General features: G+C 25.8%; 1 protein-coding gene across 1 annotated transcript in view; it reads right to left on the bottom strand.

Moving 5' to 3' along the window:
• Positions 1 to 8736: 8736 nt before the first annotated feature.
• uex (metal transporter uex) overlaps positions 8737 to 13722 on the bottom strand; it is a 75095-nt gene continuing 70109 nt past the window's right edge. Inside the window, exons 8-10 of the mRNA XM_075293705.1 lie at positions 13472 to 13692; positions 11614 to 11724; positions 8737 to 11542 (exon numbers count right to left, since the gene is read on the bottom strand). Coding sequence (XP_075149820.1) covers positions 11282 to 11542; positions 11614 to 11724; positions 13472 to 13692 — 593 coding nt within the window. The 3' untranslated portion in view covers positions 8737 to 11281. The remainder of the gene's footprint in view (positions 11543 to 11613; positions 11725 to 13471; positions 13693 to 13722) is intronic.

Consider the following 13722-nt stretch of genomic DNA (forward strand, 5'->3'; position numbering starts at 1 on the left):
AAACTTTACATAGATTAGGAGATGGTCTCATTCTATATTACAAAACGAGCACTATGTTAACATAGGATTTTTGTGGTTTAACTGCAAACCCAAAGATGTCAGCCAAAGTTTTGAACAGTTGAACCCTATGATTGATTGAATTGAAGACCTGATTGAACCGTACACTTTCCAATGTCATTGACTGAACTGTTAACTTACAGAACACAATGATTCAACTGCAAAACCAAAATATATTACTGATTGAAGTGCAGGTCAAAAGGTATGTTTGGAATTTTTCAGAAGAGGTTTCTTTTGATGATGTAGTCTGCTTGTATTTTGAGGTATTGTATTTTATTTTTTGTCAACATTTTATTTCTATATAGAAAATTTTGTCAAAATGTTATCTCTATAAAAAATTTTGTCAAAATTTTATCTCTATAGAAATATAGAAAATGTTGTTAAAATTTTATTTTTAGAAATTATTAATAGAAAATTTTGTCAAAATTTCATCTCTATAAACAATTTTGTCAAAATTTTATTTCTATAGAAAATTTTATCTATAGAAAATGTTGTCAAAATTTTATCTCTATAGAAAATTTTGTCAAAATTGTATCTCTATAGAAAATTTTGTCAAAATTTTATCTCTATAGAAAATTTTGTCAAAATTTTATCTCTATAGAAAATTTTGTCAGAATTTTATCTCTATAGAAAATTTTGTCAAATTTTTGTATCTAGAGGAAATTTTGTGAAAATTTTATCTCTATAGAAAATTTTGTCAAAATTTTATCCCTATCGAAAATTTTGTCAAAATTTTATCCCTATCGAAAATGTTGTCAAAATTTTATCTCTATAGAAAATTTTATCAAAATTTTATATCTATAGAAAATTTTGTCAAAATTTTATCACTATAGAAAATTTTGTCAAAATTTTATCTCTATAGAAAATGTTGTCAAAATTTTATCTGTATAGAAAATGTTGTCAAAATTTTATCTCTATAGAAAATTTTGTCAAAATTTTATCTGTATAGAAAATTTTGTCAAATTGTTGTATCTATAGAAAATTTTGTCAAAATTTTATCTCTATAGAAATTTTTTTCAAAATTTTATCTCTATAGAAAATGTTGTCAAAATTTTATCTCTATAGAAAATTTTGTCAAAATTTTATCTGTATAGAAAATTTTGTCAAATTGTTGTATCTATAGAAAATTTTGTCAAAATTTTATCTCTATAGAAATTTTTTTCAAAATTTTATCTCTATAGAAAATTTTGTCAAAATTTTATCTCTATAGAAAATTTTGCCAAAATTTTATCTCTATAGAAAATTTTGCCAAAATTTTATCTCTATAGAAAATTTTGCCAAAATTTTATCTCTATCGAAAATTTTGCCAAAATTTTATCCCTATCGAAAATTTTGTCAAAATTTTATCCCTATAGAAAATGTTGTCAAAATTTTATCTCTATAGAAAATTTTGTCAAAATTTTATCTGTATAGAAAATTTTGTCAAATTGTTGTATCTATAGAAAATTTTGTCAAAATTTTATCTCTATAGAAAATTTTGTCAAATTGTTGTATCTATAGACAATTTTGTCAAAATTTTATCTCTATAGAAAATTTTGTCAAAATTTTATCTCTATAGAAAATTTTGTCAAAATTTTATCTCTATAGAAAATTTTGTCAAAATTTTATCTCTATAGAAAATTTTGTCAAAATTTTATCTCTATAGAAAATGTTGTCAAAATTTTATCTCTATAGAAAATTTTGTCAAAATTTTATCTCTATAGAAAATTTTGTCAAATTTTTGTATCTATAGAAAATTTTGTCAAATTTTTGTATCTATAGAAAATTTTGTCAAAATTTTATCTCTATAGAAAATTTTGTCAAAATTTTTCTCTATAGAAAATTTTGTCAAAATTTTATCCCTATAGAAAATTTTGTCAAAATTTTATCCCTATCGAAAATTTTGTCAAAATTTTATCTCTATAGAAAATGTCAAAATTTCATCTCTATAAGAAACTTTTGTCAAAATTTTATCACTATAGAAAATTTTGTCAAAATTTTATTATTATTTCATTACGTCCGAAATGCCATCAAATTGGACAAATTGGGAGCGGCCTGATAAGTACGAAAAAATCAATTTACAGGCATTAGAACTAAATACAAATTTGGTCCTCAATTTACCAGTCAGATTAAGGTAAGATTACCCTGTCAAATGCTTTGGTTAAATCAAAAGCAACAAGCACACCACTCTCACCAGTATCAACAAACCCTCTTATCATCTCCGTCAAATCCAAGAGCAGTGAGGAAGTACCTAGACCTGTCCGAAAACCATACTGAAAACAGCTAAGCATCTGGCGGTCATTAACATATTCCTGTATATGTCTCTTAATTAAATGTTCGGCAATCTTGTATAGAGCCGGGAGGATACTAATTGGTCTCATATCATTAATACAAGTCACATTCCTACTCTTCGGAATAGGAATAACCCGAGCTTTCTTCCAGGCAGTGGGGAAAACAGATGTCATAAACATAGTGTTAAATAAATGAAATAGACACCGAGAAATATAAGGGAAAATGTTTTAATAAGTTTTATGGCATACAATCTATGCCAATAGAGCCAGATTTAACACGGTCCATAGCCGTGATAATATCCTCCTCGAAAACACAATTTTGTCAAAATTTTATTTCCATAGACAATTTTGACACCGTTTTTTCGAAGAATTCCCAAATTTATGGAAATTCCTAACCAAATCCCCAAATCGATGTCTACATTCCAAAGTGCGCCAAGTCTAAAAAGTGAATTTTACAGGAAACACGAAACAAGTTTTGTTTTTTTTTTTTTTAATTTCTCAAAACCCGTATAAGATAGAAATTCCCTTATTTTCGTTCTTATAATCATATTTTTTATAAATTTTTTTTTAGTATGTACGAACTCAAAATAGTGATAGTAGAACATAGACATAGAACATGATAGTAGAACATTAGACCAATTTAGACCGAACAAACCTTTTTGCCCTTTTTGGGTTGGACATTTTTTAAAACTTTTGTCACAGGCTAACAGGTTGGCTGATAAGTCCCCGGTCTGACACATAGATGGCGTTGCTAGTATTAAATGCATATTATTTTTATATAGTACCACCTTCAAATGATTCGTGTGAAAATTTGACTTCTGTAAGTCAATTAGTTTGTGAGAAGATAGAGCGTCTTTTGTGAATCAACTTTTGTTATTGTGAAAAAAATGGAAAAAAAGGAATTTCGCGTTTTGATAAAATACTGTTTTCTGAAGGGGAAAAAATACGGTGGAAGCAAAAACTTGGCTTGACAATGAATTTCCGCACTTTGCCCCAGGGAAATCAACAATAATTGATTGGTATGCAAAATTTAAGCGTGGTGAAATGAGCACGGAGGACGGGGAACGCAGTGGATGTCCGAAAGAGGTGGTTACCGACGAAAACATAAAAAAAAAATCCACAAAATGATTTTGAATGACCGTAAAATGAAGTTGATCGAGATAGCAGAGACCTTAAAGATATAAAAGGAACGTGTTGGTCATATCATTCATCAATATTTGGATATGCGGAAGCTCTGTGCAAAATGGGTGCCGCGCGAGCTCACATTTGACCAAAAACAACAACGTGTTGATGATTCTGAGCTTTGTTTGCAGCTGTTAACTCGTAATACACCCGAGTTTTTCCGTCGATATGTGACAATGAATGAAACATGTTTCCATCACTACTCTCTTGAGTCCAATCGACAGTCGGCTGAGTGGACAGCGACCGGTGAACCGTCTCCGAAGCGTGGAAAGACTCAAAAGTCCGCCGGCAATGTAATGGCCTCTGTTTTTTGGGATGCGCATGGAATAATTTTTATCGATTATCTTGAGAAGGGAAAAACAATCAACAGTGACTATTATATGGCGCTATTGGAGCGTTTGAAGGTCGAAATCGCGGCAAACGGCCCCATATGAAGAAGAAAAAAGTGTTGTTCCACCAAGACAACGCACCGTGCCACAAGTCATTGAGAACGATGGCAAAAATTCATGAATTGGGCTTCGAATTGCTTCCACACCCTCCGTATTCTCCAGATCTGGCCCCAGCGACTTTTTCTTGTTCTCAGATGCTCGCAGGGAAAAAATTTGGCTGCAATGAAGAGGTGATCGCCGAAACTGAGGCCTATTTTGAGGGAAAACCGAAGGAGTTCTACCAAAATGGTATTAAAAAATTGGAAGGTCGTTATTTTGACAAAAAAATGTGTTTTTCTTTCTTAGACCGGGGACTTATCTTCCAACCTGTTAAGTACAATATTAACCATAACTTTTGATAGAAATGTCCAATAATTTCGAACTTTTGACAGGATGCAATTCACATCAATCCGAATAAAAAAACAGCAAACTCCATCAAAACATGCTAAGTCGACTTAGCGCACTCTGGAATGAGGGCATCGAAATCAAGTTTGTCGTCGCAATCCAGGAAAAAATAGCCTCAATACGGCCAAACACTGGCTCTGCTAGGTCTGTATGTTATTCCTCTGCGTGTCTCATGGTGACATTGGAAAGAGGACTTTGAGAGGCTCCCGTAGCAGAGTTTACATGCGTTAAATCTATGGTAGAAGTTGGATACGAGCTTTGGTCCACCCCAGCTTAAAGTGAATAAAACAAACAAATGTATTGGCAGATTTGTAATCTCAAAACACGATGCTTTTTATTATAATTTTTGTTTTGTTTTATAAACCATATTTTGCTTTTTAAAGTATAAGACACAAAATGTAAGGACATTGGTTGGAACTTAATTTATAGAAACGATAAAGAAAATTTATAACAAAATATGAAGAAAACATAAATGCTTAACAAAAAAAAAATTAAAAAAAAAAAAAACTAAACACATAAAATACACATTTAGCAAAAAGCAAAAATGTTAAGCAATTTTAACGAATTAGAATTTTTTTTTTGAAACTGTTCGAAGAATTACAGTTTATTTACATCAAAGAATAAAGACGACGAAACTTTATAAATTATTTTCCTTCATGCTTTGTATTTTATGTGCTTTGCACAAAAAAAATCTATAGATAGTATATAAATAATGGTACAAAAATAAACAAACAAAAAAAAAAAAAGAAGAGGAACATTACACAAATATTTTAATTAAAGGGAATTTATGGAAAACATATTCCATGTGAAAACATTTTATGTGGACCTCTCTCATAAATTCTTAGTAATAATACCATGGTGGGAATGTCCCTAAATAGCTAGATCTAGATCTGGTTTTTTGAAGACATTACCCTTTACTAGGTATAAATCTTAAAAAAAATATTTATATGAAATATTAATTATAAATCGATTATTAACTTCGTTAGTATCATAACTTAAAATGCACATAGAAATATTATCGAAAAAATTTCAATGAAAAATTTTAATTGAATTTAAAAAAAAAATAAAAAAATTTAATTGATTCAATTAATTATTTGAATTAAAACAAAATTAATCATAAAAAAATAATTTATCAATAACATTTTTAATTGGATCGAGTAATTTTTTAATTGACTATCAATTTTGTGATTGAAAAAAAATTGTAATAAAAATTTTATTGGGTTAATTAATTTCATGATTGAGAAGAAAAAAATTGTTTTTTTTTTCATTGTGAGCAGATGGCTTACCCTCTTTTTACAAATAAATCTGTATTTCAGAGTTTGCTATCATAAATCCAACTATTTTGTTTTTTTTTTGACCAATTATATTTTTAAATATTCCTTAGCTTTAAGTTATGATACTAAGAAGCAAAGTTTGGCCATAAACACAAACATGCAACGTGTTCAATTTGAATCGCATTAAATTCGATGATTTTTCTTATCGAGTTATACCATTGGTAGAGAATTGAATTATATTCAGATTTCATATATAATTGCTTTGAAGTTCCTTTTAAACTTCTTCATGCTACAACACGACATGTTTGTTTGTTTTCTATTTAAAAGTAAAAGAAATAAACCAATAACACAAGTTTCTTTTAGTAACAAAAAAAAAAAAAAATAAAACGGAAAACAAGATAACATTTGTTAAAATTTTTGCTTCGATTTTTAGGGTGGATAATACATGATTGTATATGGCTTAAGTACACATTATAAGTAAATTTGTTTTGCTTGCAAACGTACAAATTTTCTATTAATTTTTTTTAACTTTTGTTTTCTTGATGCACATAATTATTAGATATTATAATAATAAAAAATAACTCAACACTTGTTTTGCTGTTCTTGTACGCACTGAGGTATTACATTTTAAATTAGATATTACATATTGTTTTTTTTCTTTAAATTTATAACTAAGAAAATGTGTATGTGTGCCACAAATTACGTGTGGATGGTGTGTATTAATATATTCGTATGATTTGTTTAATTATTATTATTATTATTTTTTTTTTTTATTATTAAATTTCGTTTGTTTGCTTGGTTATACTAATAACACGATATAGTAATAATAGATTTTTAAATTATAAAAAAAAATAATTTTTATAATAAAAGGAAGATTTGTTTTCGTCTTCTTAGGATTGCTTACTTTGCATTTTGTATTTTTTTTTTATATAAATTTTTCGACAAAAAAAGTTTCTCATACATTAAAATGGAAAAGAAAGAGATTTTGTGTATGTGTGTGTGTGTTAATATGAAAGGAAATATGCTTTAATGAAATACAAAACAAAGTTTGCTGAAAAAGGGAAGGCACACCCAGAGAAGGAATATGATCACCTCAAACATGTTTCAAGAGCAAAATATTATTTTTGGATGGTAACCATGTAACATGTTTGTCGCAAAAATGTTGTTTTCTCGGCAAAAATAACATGCTTTCCGAAAACAGATACATAATTTCCGAGAAAATAACATGGTTTCCCTTCTGTTTTGTTTAATTAATTGTAAATTAATTTAGGTGAATTATTACTTTACTTTATGGTGTTTTAATTACTTGAATTTATTTTTTTTGGTACATAATTTAAACGAATTTATTTCAAATCTAATTTAATTTATATTAATTTATATTAATTTTATTGAATTATTTTTTTATTATTATTTATTTTAACGTTCAATTAGTTAGTTAGTTAATTTTAATAACTTGAATTTAATTTTTTTTGTACATAATTTAAACGAATTTATTTCAAATCCAAATATATTTTTTTAATTACTTGAATTTAGTTTATTTTTATTTGTACGTAATTTAAACGAATTTATTTGAAATCTAATTTAATTTATAATAATTTTATTGAATTCTTTTTCATTATCATTTATTTTATCGTTCAATTAGTTAGTTAGTTTATTTTAATTACTTTAATTTAATTTTTTTTGTACGTAATTTAAACGAATTTATTTCAAATCTAATTTAATTTATAATAATTTTATTGAATTATATATTATTCTTATTTATCCTTCAGAATGTCCATATTTGAGAAATTTCACTGTATATCATTTAATATAAATTATTTCACTTCTGTCTTGCTTAATTAATTGTAAATTAATTTGTGATTTTTTTTTATCGAATTCATTAGACTTTAGGGTATTTTATTTACTTGAATTTATTTTTGTTGTACGTAATTTAAACGAATTTATTTCAAATCTAATTTAATTTATATTAATTTTATTGAATTACTTTTTATTATTATTTGTTTTAACGTTCAATTAGTTAGTTAGTTTATTTTAATAACTTGAATTTAATTTTTTTGTACGTAATTTATACGAATTTATTTCAAATCTAATTTAATTTATATTAATTTTATTGAATTATTGATTATTATTATATATTTTAACGTTCAATTAGTTAGTTAGTTTATTTTAATTATTTGAATTTAATTTTTTTTGTACGTAACTTAAACGAATTTATTTCAAATCTAATTTAATTTATATTAATTTTATTGAATTATTTTTTATTCTTATTTATCCTTCAGATTGTCCATGTTTGAGAGTTTTCACTGTATATCATTTAATATAAATTATTTCACTTCTGTTTTGTTTAATTAATTGTAAATTAATTTAGATGAATTATTATTTTATCGAATTCATTAGACTTTAAGGTATTTTAATTACTTGATTTTAGTTTATTTTTATTTGTACGTAATTTAAACGAATTTATTTCAAATCTAATTTAATTTCTATTAATTTTATTGAATTATTTTTTTATTATTATTTTAACGTTCATTTAGTTAGTTAGTTAGTTTATTTTAATTACCTGAATTTAGTTTATTTTTTATGTGTAATTTAAATGAATTTATTTCAAATCCAATAGGTTACAATGCTTAATTTATTTTAAATTAATTTAGTTGTATTATATTTTAATATAATTTAGTTTTAATTTCATTTGGTTTTAGTTTTTAATTGCTTGAATTTTTTAATTTATGTAATCTAAATAAATTTATTTTTAATCATTTAAGTTGCAATGCTTAATTTATTTGTGTTTGTATTATTTTTTAATGTAAATTTAGTTTTACATTCATTTGATTTTAGTTTATTTTAATTACTTGCCTTTAATTTATTTTAATGTATGTAATTTAAATGTATTTATTTTTAAGCCTGAAGACTACTTACATAAAATCAATTAATAACACTAGTTTACAAAAAAAAAAGTTTCATGTACACTTGACGCGAGGCAACTTTTCTTATGTATTTTGATGTGCTTAATTCGAAAAAAAATTTAAAAATTTTTTTATGGAACACTTTTTGAGATATCCCGTTATTTTTAGTTTTTCGCTCTTTTTTTCACTAAACAAATTATATCTCAAGTTAGAAATGTTCGATTATATCGTTGTTGGTACTTAAATGAAAGGTATTAAGATGACGAATAATCGTGTACAATTGGATCTGTGATAAGTGGTTCAAAACATATCGATGCGAAAATGCCAAATTTTCAAAAAAAAATCTTATTTTACAATGGACCTTTTCCGCCAGAATTAAACCATTGAAAAAAAAAAAAATAACGGAATATCTCAAAAACTGTTCCATAAAAAATTTTTAAACATATTTTTTGAATTCAGCAGATAAAAAAACACAAGAAAAGTCGACTCTCATGAAGTGTACATTTTCAGTGTAAACTAGTGTAATTATATTAATTTTGATATAAATTGATTTAATTGATCGAAATTCATGATTAAAAATGCAACACTTATACAGAGTCTTTAAAGCATATTTCAAAAACTATGCTGCAATAGACACGACTAAAAACATTATCCTATTGTAATTTTGTTACGTTGAATTCTACGTGGATAAAGTGCAAGAAGGTAAGCTATCCCAAAAGATAGGGTAAAAACCTTATTCAAACCAAAAAAAAAAACTATTTTTTTTGTCTCCAATCACGAAATTAATTTATTCTATTTATTTTGAATTAAAATTTCTTCAATCACAAAAATGATAGTAGCAATCACCATTGTCAATTAAAAACAAAAATACATTGATCATATTAACCCTCTAATGCCCCAATTTTTTGTCAGCTAATTAAATATTCAATTTTAATGATACAAAATCAAGAAAAATGCATACGGTAAAATTCAGTATATGCTGCATAGCCTCTTGAACAGTTTAGACTTAGTTTTCTTTTTTTACCCATTTTTTTTGTCTTAAGGTGTGTTTTACTGAAAGCTTCCTGATTTAACGAAGACCGCCTAAAGGCGGGATTGGCCATTAGAGGTTAAAAAAAGTTAATTGATTCTATTACGTTGTTATTGATTTTTCTTTTCATTGAAAATTAATTGAATCAATTAAATTTTTAATTGAATAGTATTAAAAATTCAATTTTCAAATTTTAATTGGAAGCATTTTAGTGCATACCTTGAATTCTACGAGGGTTAACGTGCAATTAAGCTATTCCAACTGACTTGAAGTTTTTTCGTTCAAAAATTCTAGGGGTCTCCCTACATTCCCTATGAACTTCTAGTTCATATAAAATATAATATAAACTCTATCTATGGTGAGGATATACTAATAAATCCCATAAAATATTATTTGGAATTAATCTCTTTTTTTTTTGGAAAATAGAAATACTATTCCAATATTCTGAAAATTCGGCATTTTTTGTCATAATTATTTTTTAAGGAGTCTTTTTATTTATTAAATATTGGAAATATAGGGTTATCTATATATTGAAAATTCAAGTAATTCATGAGAAATGATAGTAGACAAAACTTTCAACTTGCTTTTTTAATACATTTAACAAACAATGAGAACCAAGCAATACTAATTGACCACATCCTCTGCACGAACACAAATTTTATTTCTTCGTTTTTACTCTCGGTTTGGTACATCAGGCAAGTAGTTCATTTTAAAGGCCTTATATCGACTAACGAATGGACGTGGAAACGGAAAATAAACAGAGTTCTAATAAATGATGAAACTCTGCTTATCCAAAATAGCAATAATGGTGCTTTTTTAGATGAATTATTCCTAAATGATAATTATTGGTGATTTTTCATGGTGAAAAATCCAAAATAAAGAAGACGAATGTGTGGCGAAATATTTTACATTAGCATAGGCTAAGAATTGTATAGATTACTGGGCTGAATTAACAGCGATGCCGTTTATCGACATGGTTCTTCTCAATTTTGATTGGGCAGAATTTTTTCCTTTGGAAATTTGGCTATTTTGGTAAAGAAAGACGAGGAAAGCCACTAATGAATATTATTTTGAAGCAGTAAATAACTAAATCTGATGCGAAAAATACAAAAAAAAAAAACACTATTAATTGCCTTGGTACTTCTATATATTTCGTGGTCTATGGTATTACATCGATCGATTTCCCAATTTCTTTATTGTTTTGGATTTCAATAAAACAACGAAACGAAAATTTCTTTTAACAAAAAAAAAAAATAATAATTGCTCGATTCTTTTATACTTTTGTTTTTAATTTTGGTTATCTTTAACAATTTGAAAATCTTTTGAAAATATCTTCACAATATATCTTACTTAAATGCGTTTATTGAATTTCTCTAAAACAATATACTTACTATCAAAAAATCTCTTTCTTTTTCCATTTTGAACTAACTTTTTAGTTCACGTTTTTTTTTGTTTTTGATTTCATAACGAATTAAATAAAAAATCATTCTAATAACTTTTAACATTACTAATTAATAATAGTATAGTAATAGTAGATAATATAGTATATAGAAGGGTGTTATATTAAAAAAAAAAAACATAATAATAATTAAATAATAGAAAGAAGGATTTGTTTAAGTTTGAAGTGCATAACTGGTTTCTCATTAAGTTTTGTTTTGGGGATTTTTAATACAACATCATATAACATAGGAATAGTTATTAACAGTAGCCGGTACTGTTAAAGTACTTCCTGTTATTTTACATTGGTATTACTGGGCTTTGGTAACAGGGGTGTTGTAACCACATCATTGGCTTTATCACTGTTACTTGTATTACCTGTATTAATATCACCACCATTATTACTACGTGATACATTATGGAAATCTGTGGCTGCTGCTTCTGATGTCATTAGACTACTTAACGAAACAACATCATTGATTTCTCCACTATTGCTGGCAGAATTTAATTGATTTGCTGCTGCTACTATGCTTCGACTGTTTTGAGAGGAAAAGTCCTGTAAGAAAAAAGGTTTAGATTTTAATAATTTGCATCTGTAAAAAAATCTAAAACAAAATTACGACTTACGTTAAAAGATGGCGAGGCTGTATTGCTACCCACCGCCGTAGATGCTTTTCGTATACTATGATTACTTCGTATATTATGAGGCCGGTCATCTTCGTGTATAGAGTGTAAAAGCTGAAATTGAATACGAAAGAAATACAAAAAAAGTTATGACTATCTTTAGACGAATATTTATAACAAAAAAATGTGTGTTAAAAAACATGGTTTGCCCGATAAAGAGAGAGGGAGAGAGCGTGTGTGAGAGCTGGACCAAATGATCAGCTTTGGCAAGTGGATAAGAAATAATAATCGACCACGAATCCACCCTCGGCGTGATCAGGGCTGCCAATAAAATTTCAAGAAAAATCGTCACTTTTTTCCGAAAAAAATTGTCATAATCGGCACATTAATTTTCAAACTCGTCAAAAATTCGGGAATTTTAAAATATTAATATAGATACAAATTCCGTAACATTTTTATTTAAACATTTGTTTAATTATTTATCAGATAGTTATGTCTGTATGTGCATTTTTGTACTGTACAATTTATTTATTTAATTATTTTCTATAGAATTAAAATTTTGACAAAATTTTCTATAGAAATAAAATTTTGACAACATTTTCTATAGAAATAAAATTTTGACAAAATTTTCTATAGAAATAAAATTTTGACAAAATTTTCTATATAAATAAAATTTTGACAAAATTTTCTATATAAATAAAATTTTGACAAAACTTTCTATAGAAATAAAATTTTGACAAAACTTTCTATAGAAATAAAATTTTGACAACATTTTCTATAGAAATAAAATTTTGATAACATTTTCTATAGAAATAAAATTTTGACAAAATGTTCTATAGAAATAAAATTTTGACAACATTTTCTATAGAAATAACATTTTGACAAAATGTTCTATAGAAATAAAATTTTGTAAAAATTGTCTATAGAATTTTGACAAAATTTTCTATAGAAATAAAATGTTGACAAAATTTTCTATAGAAACAAAATTTTGAAAAAATTTTCTATAGAAATAAAATTTTGACAAAGTTTTCTATAGAAATAAAATTTTGACAAAATTTTCTATAGAAATTAAATTTTTTGACAAAATTTTCTATGGAAATAAAATTTTGACAAAATTTTCTATGGAAATAAAATTTTGACAAAATTTTCTATGGAAATAAAATTTTGACAAAATTGTCTATAGAAATAAAATTTTGACAAAATTGTCTATAGAAATAAAATTTTGACAAAATTGTCTATAGAATTTTGACAAAATTTTCTATAGAAATACAATTTTGACACAATTTTCTATAGAAATAAAATGTTGACAAAATTTTATATAGAAACACAATGTTGACAAAATTTTCTATAGAAATAAAATTTTGACAAAATTTTCTATGGAAATAAAATTTTGACAAAATTTCCTATGGAAATAAAATTTTGACAAAATTTTCTATGGAAATAAAATTTTGACAAAATTTTCTATGGAAATAAAATTTTGACAAAATTTTCTATAGAAATAAAATTTTGACAAAATTTTCTATAGAAATAAAATTTTGACAAAATTTTCTATAGATATAAAATTTTGACAAAATTTTCTATAGAAATAAAATTTTGACAAAATTTTCTATAGAAATAAAATGTTGACAAAATTTTCTATAGAAATAAAAATGTTGACAACATTTTTTATAGAAATAAAATTTTGCAGAATAAGATTTTTTGTCTGATAGTTCTTCTTTGGTAAAATTTTCTCCAAATTTTGGTAGTTTTTTGCTTTGAGTGGCAACCGTACTTTTGCATCGTCTATTTTATATTTCTTCATGTATTTGCAAATTCAAATAAAGAGAGAGAGAGAAATCTTGTCATTTTATGAAAAACTTACCTTTTCCACCTCGTCATCGAATTCAGCACAACTGGGTTCTGTACCAGATTTACGTGACTTCTCTAATAAAGTAGCCTTTTTGGCTGTCAAATATAAATTACGTTTAATTGCTATATAAACAACATCAGCAACAGCTCGAACCGAATAGTCCGGTACAAATGTTTGCCGAACTTTGGAGTCTAATGTCAAAGACTGCAAAGAACCCATTTGAGAGGGAGAATCTAGCAGAGAAAATATATAAAAAAAATACA

Source organism: Haematobia irritans, chromosome 2 (genome assembly GCF_050003625.1).
Source record: "Haematobia irritans isolate KBUSLIRL chromosome 2, ASM5000362v1, whole genome shotgun sequence".
In the NCBI taxonomy this organism is placed as follows: Eukaryota; Metazoa; Arthropoda; class Insecta; order Diptera; family Muscidae; genus Haematobia; species Haematobia irritans.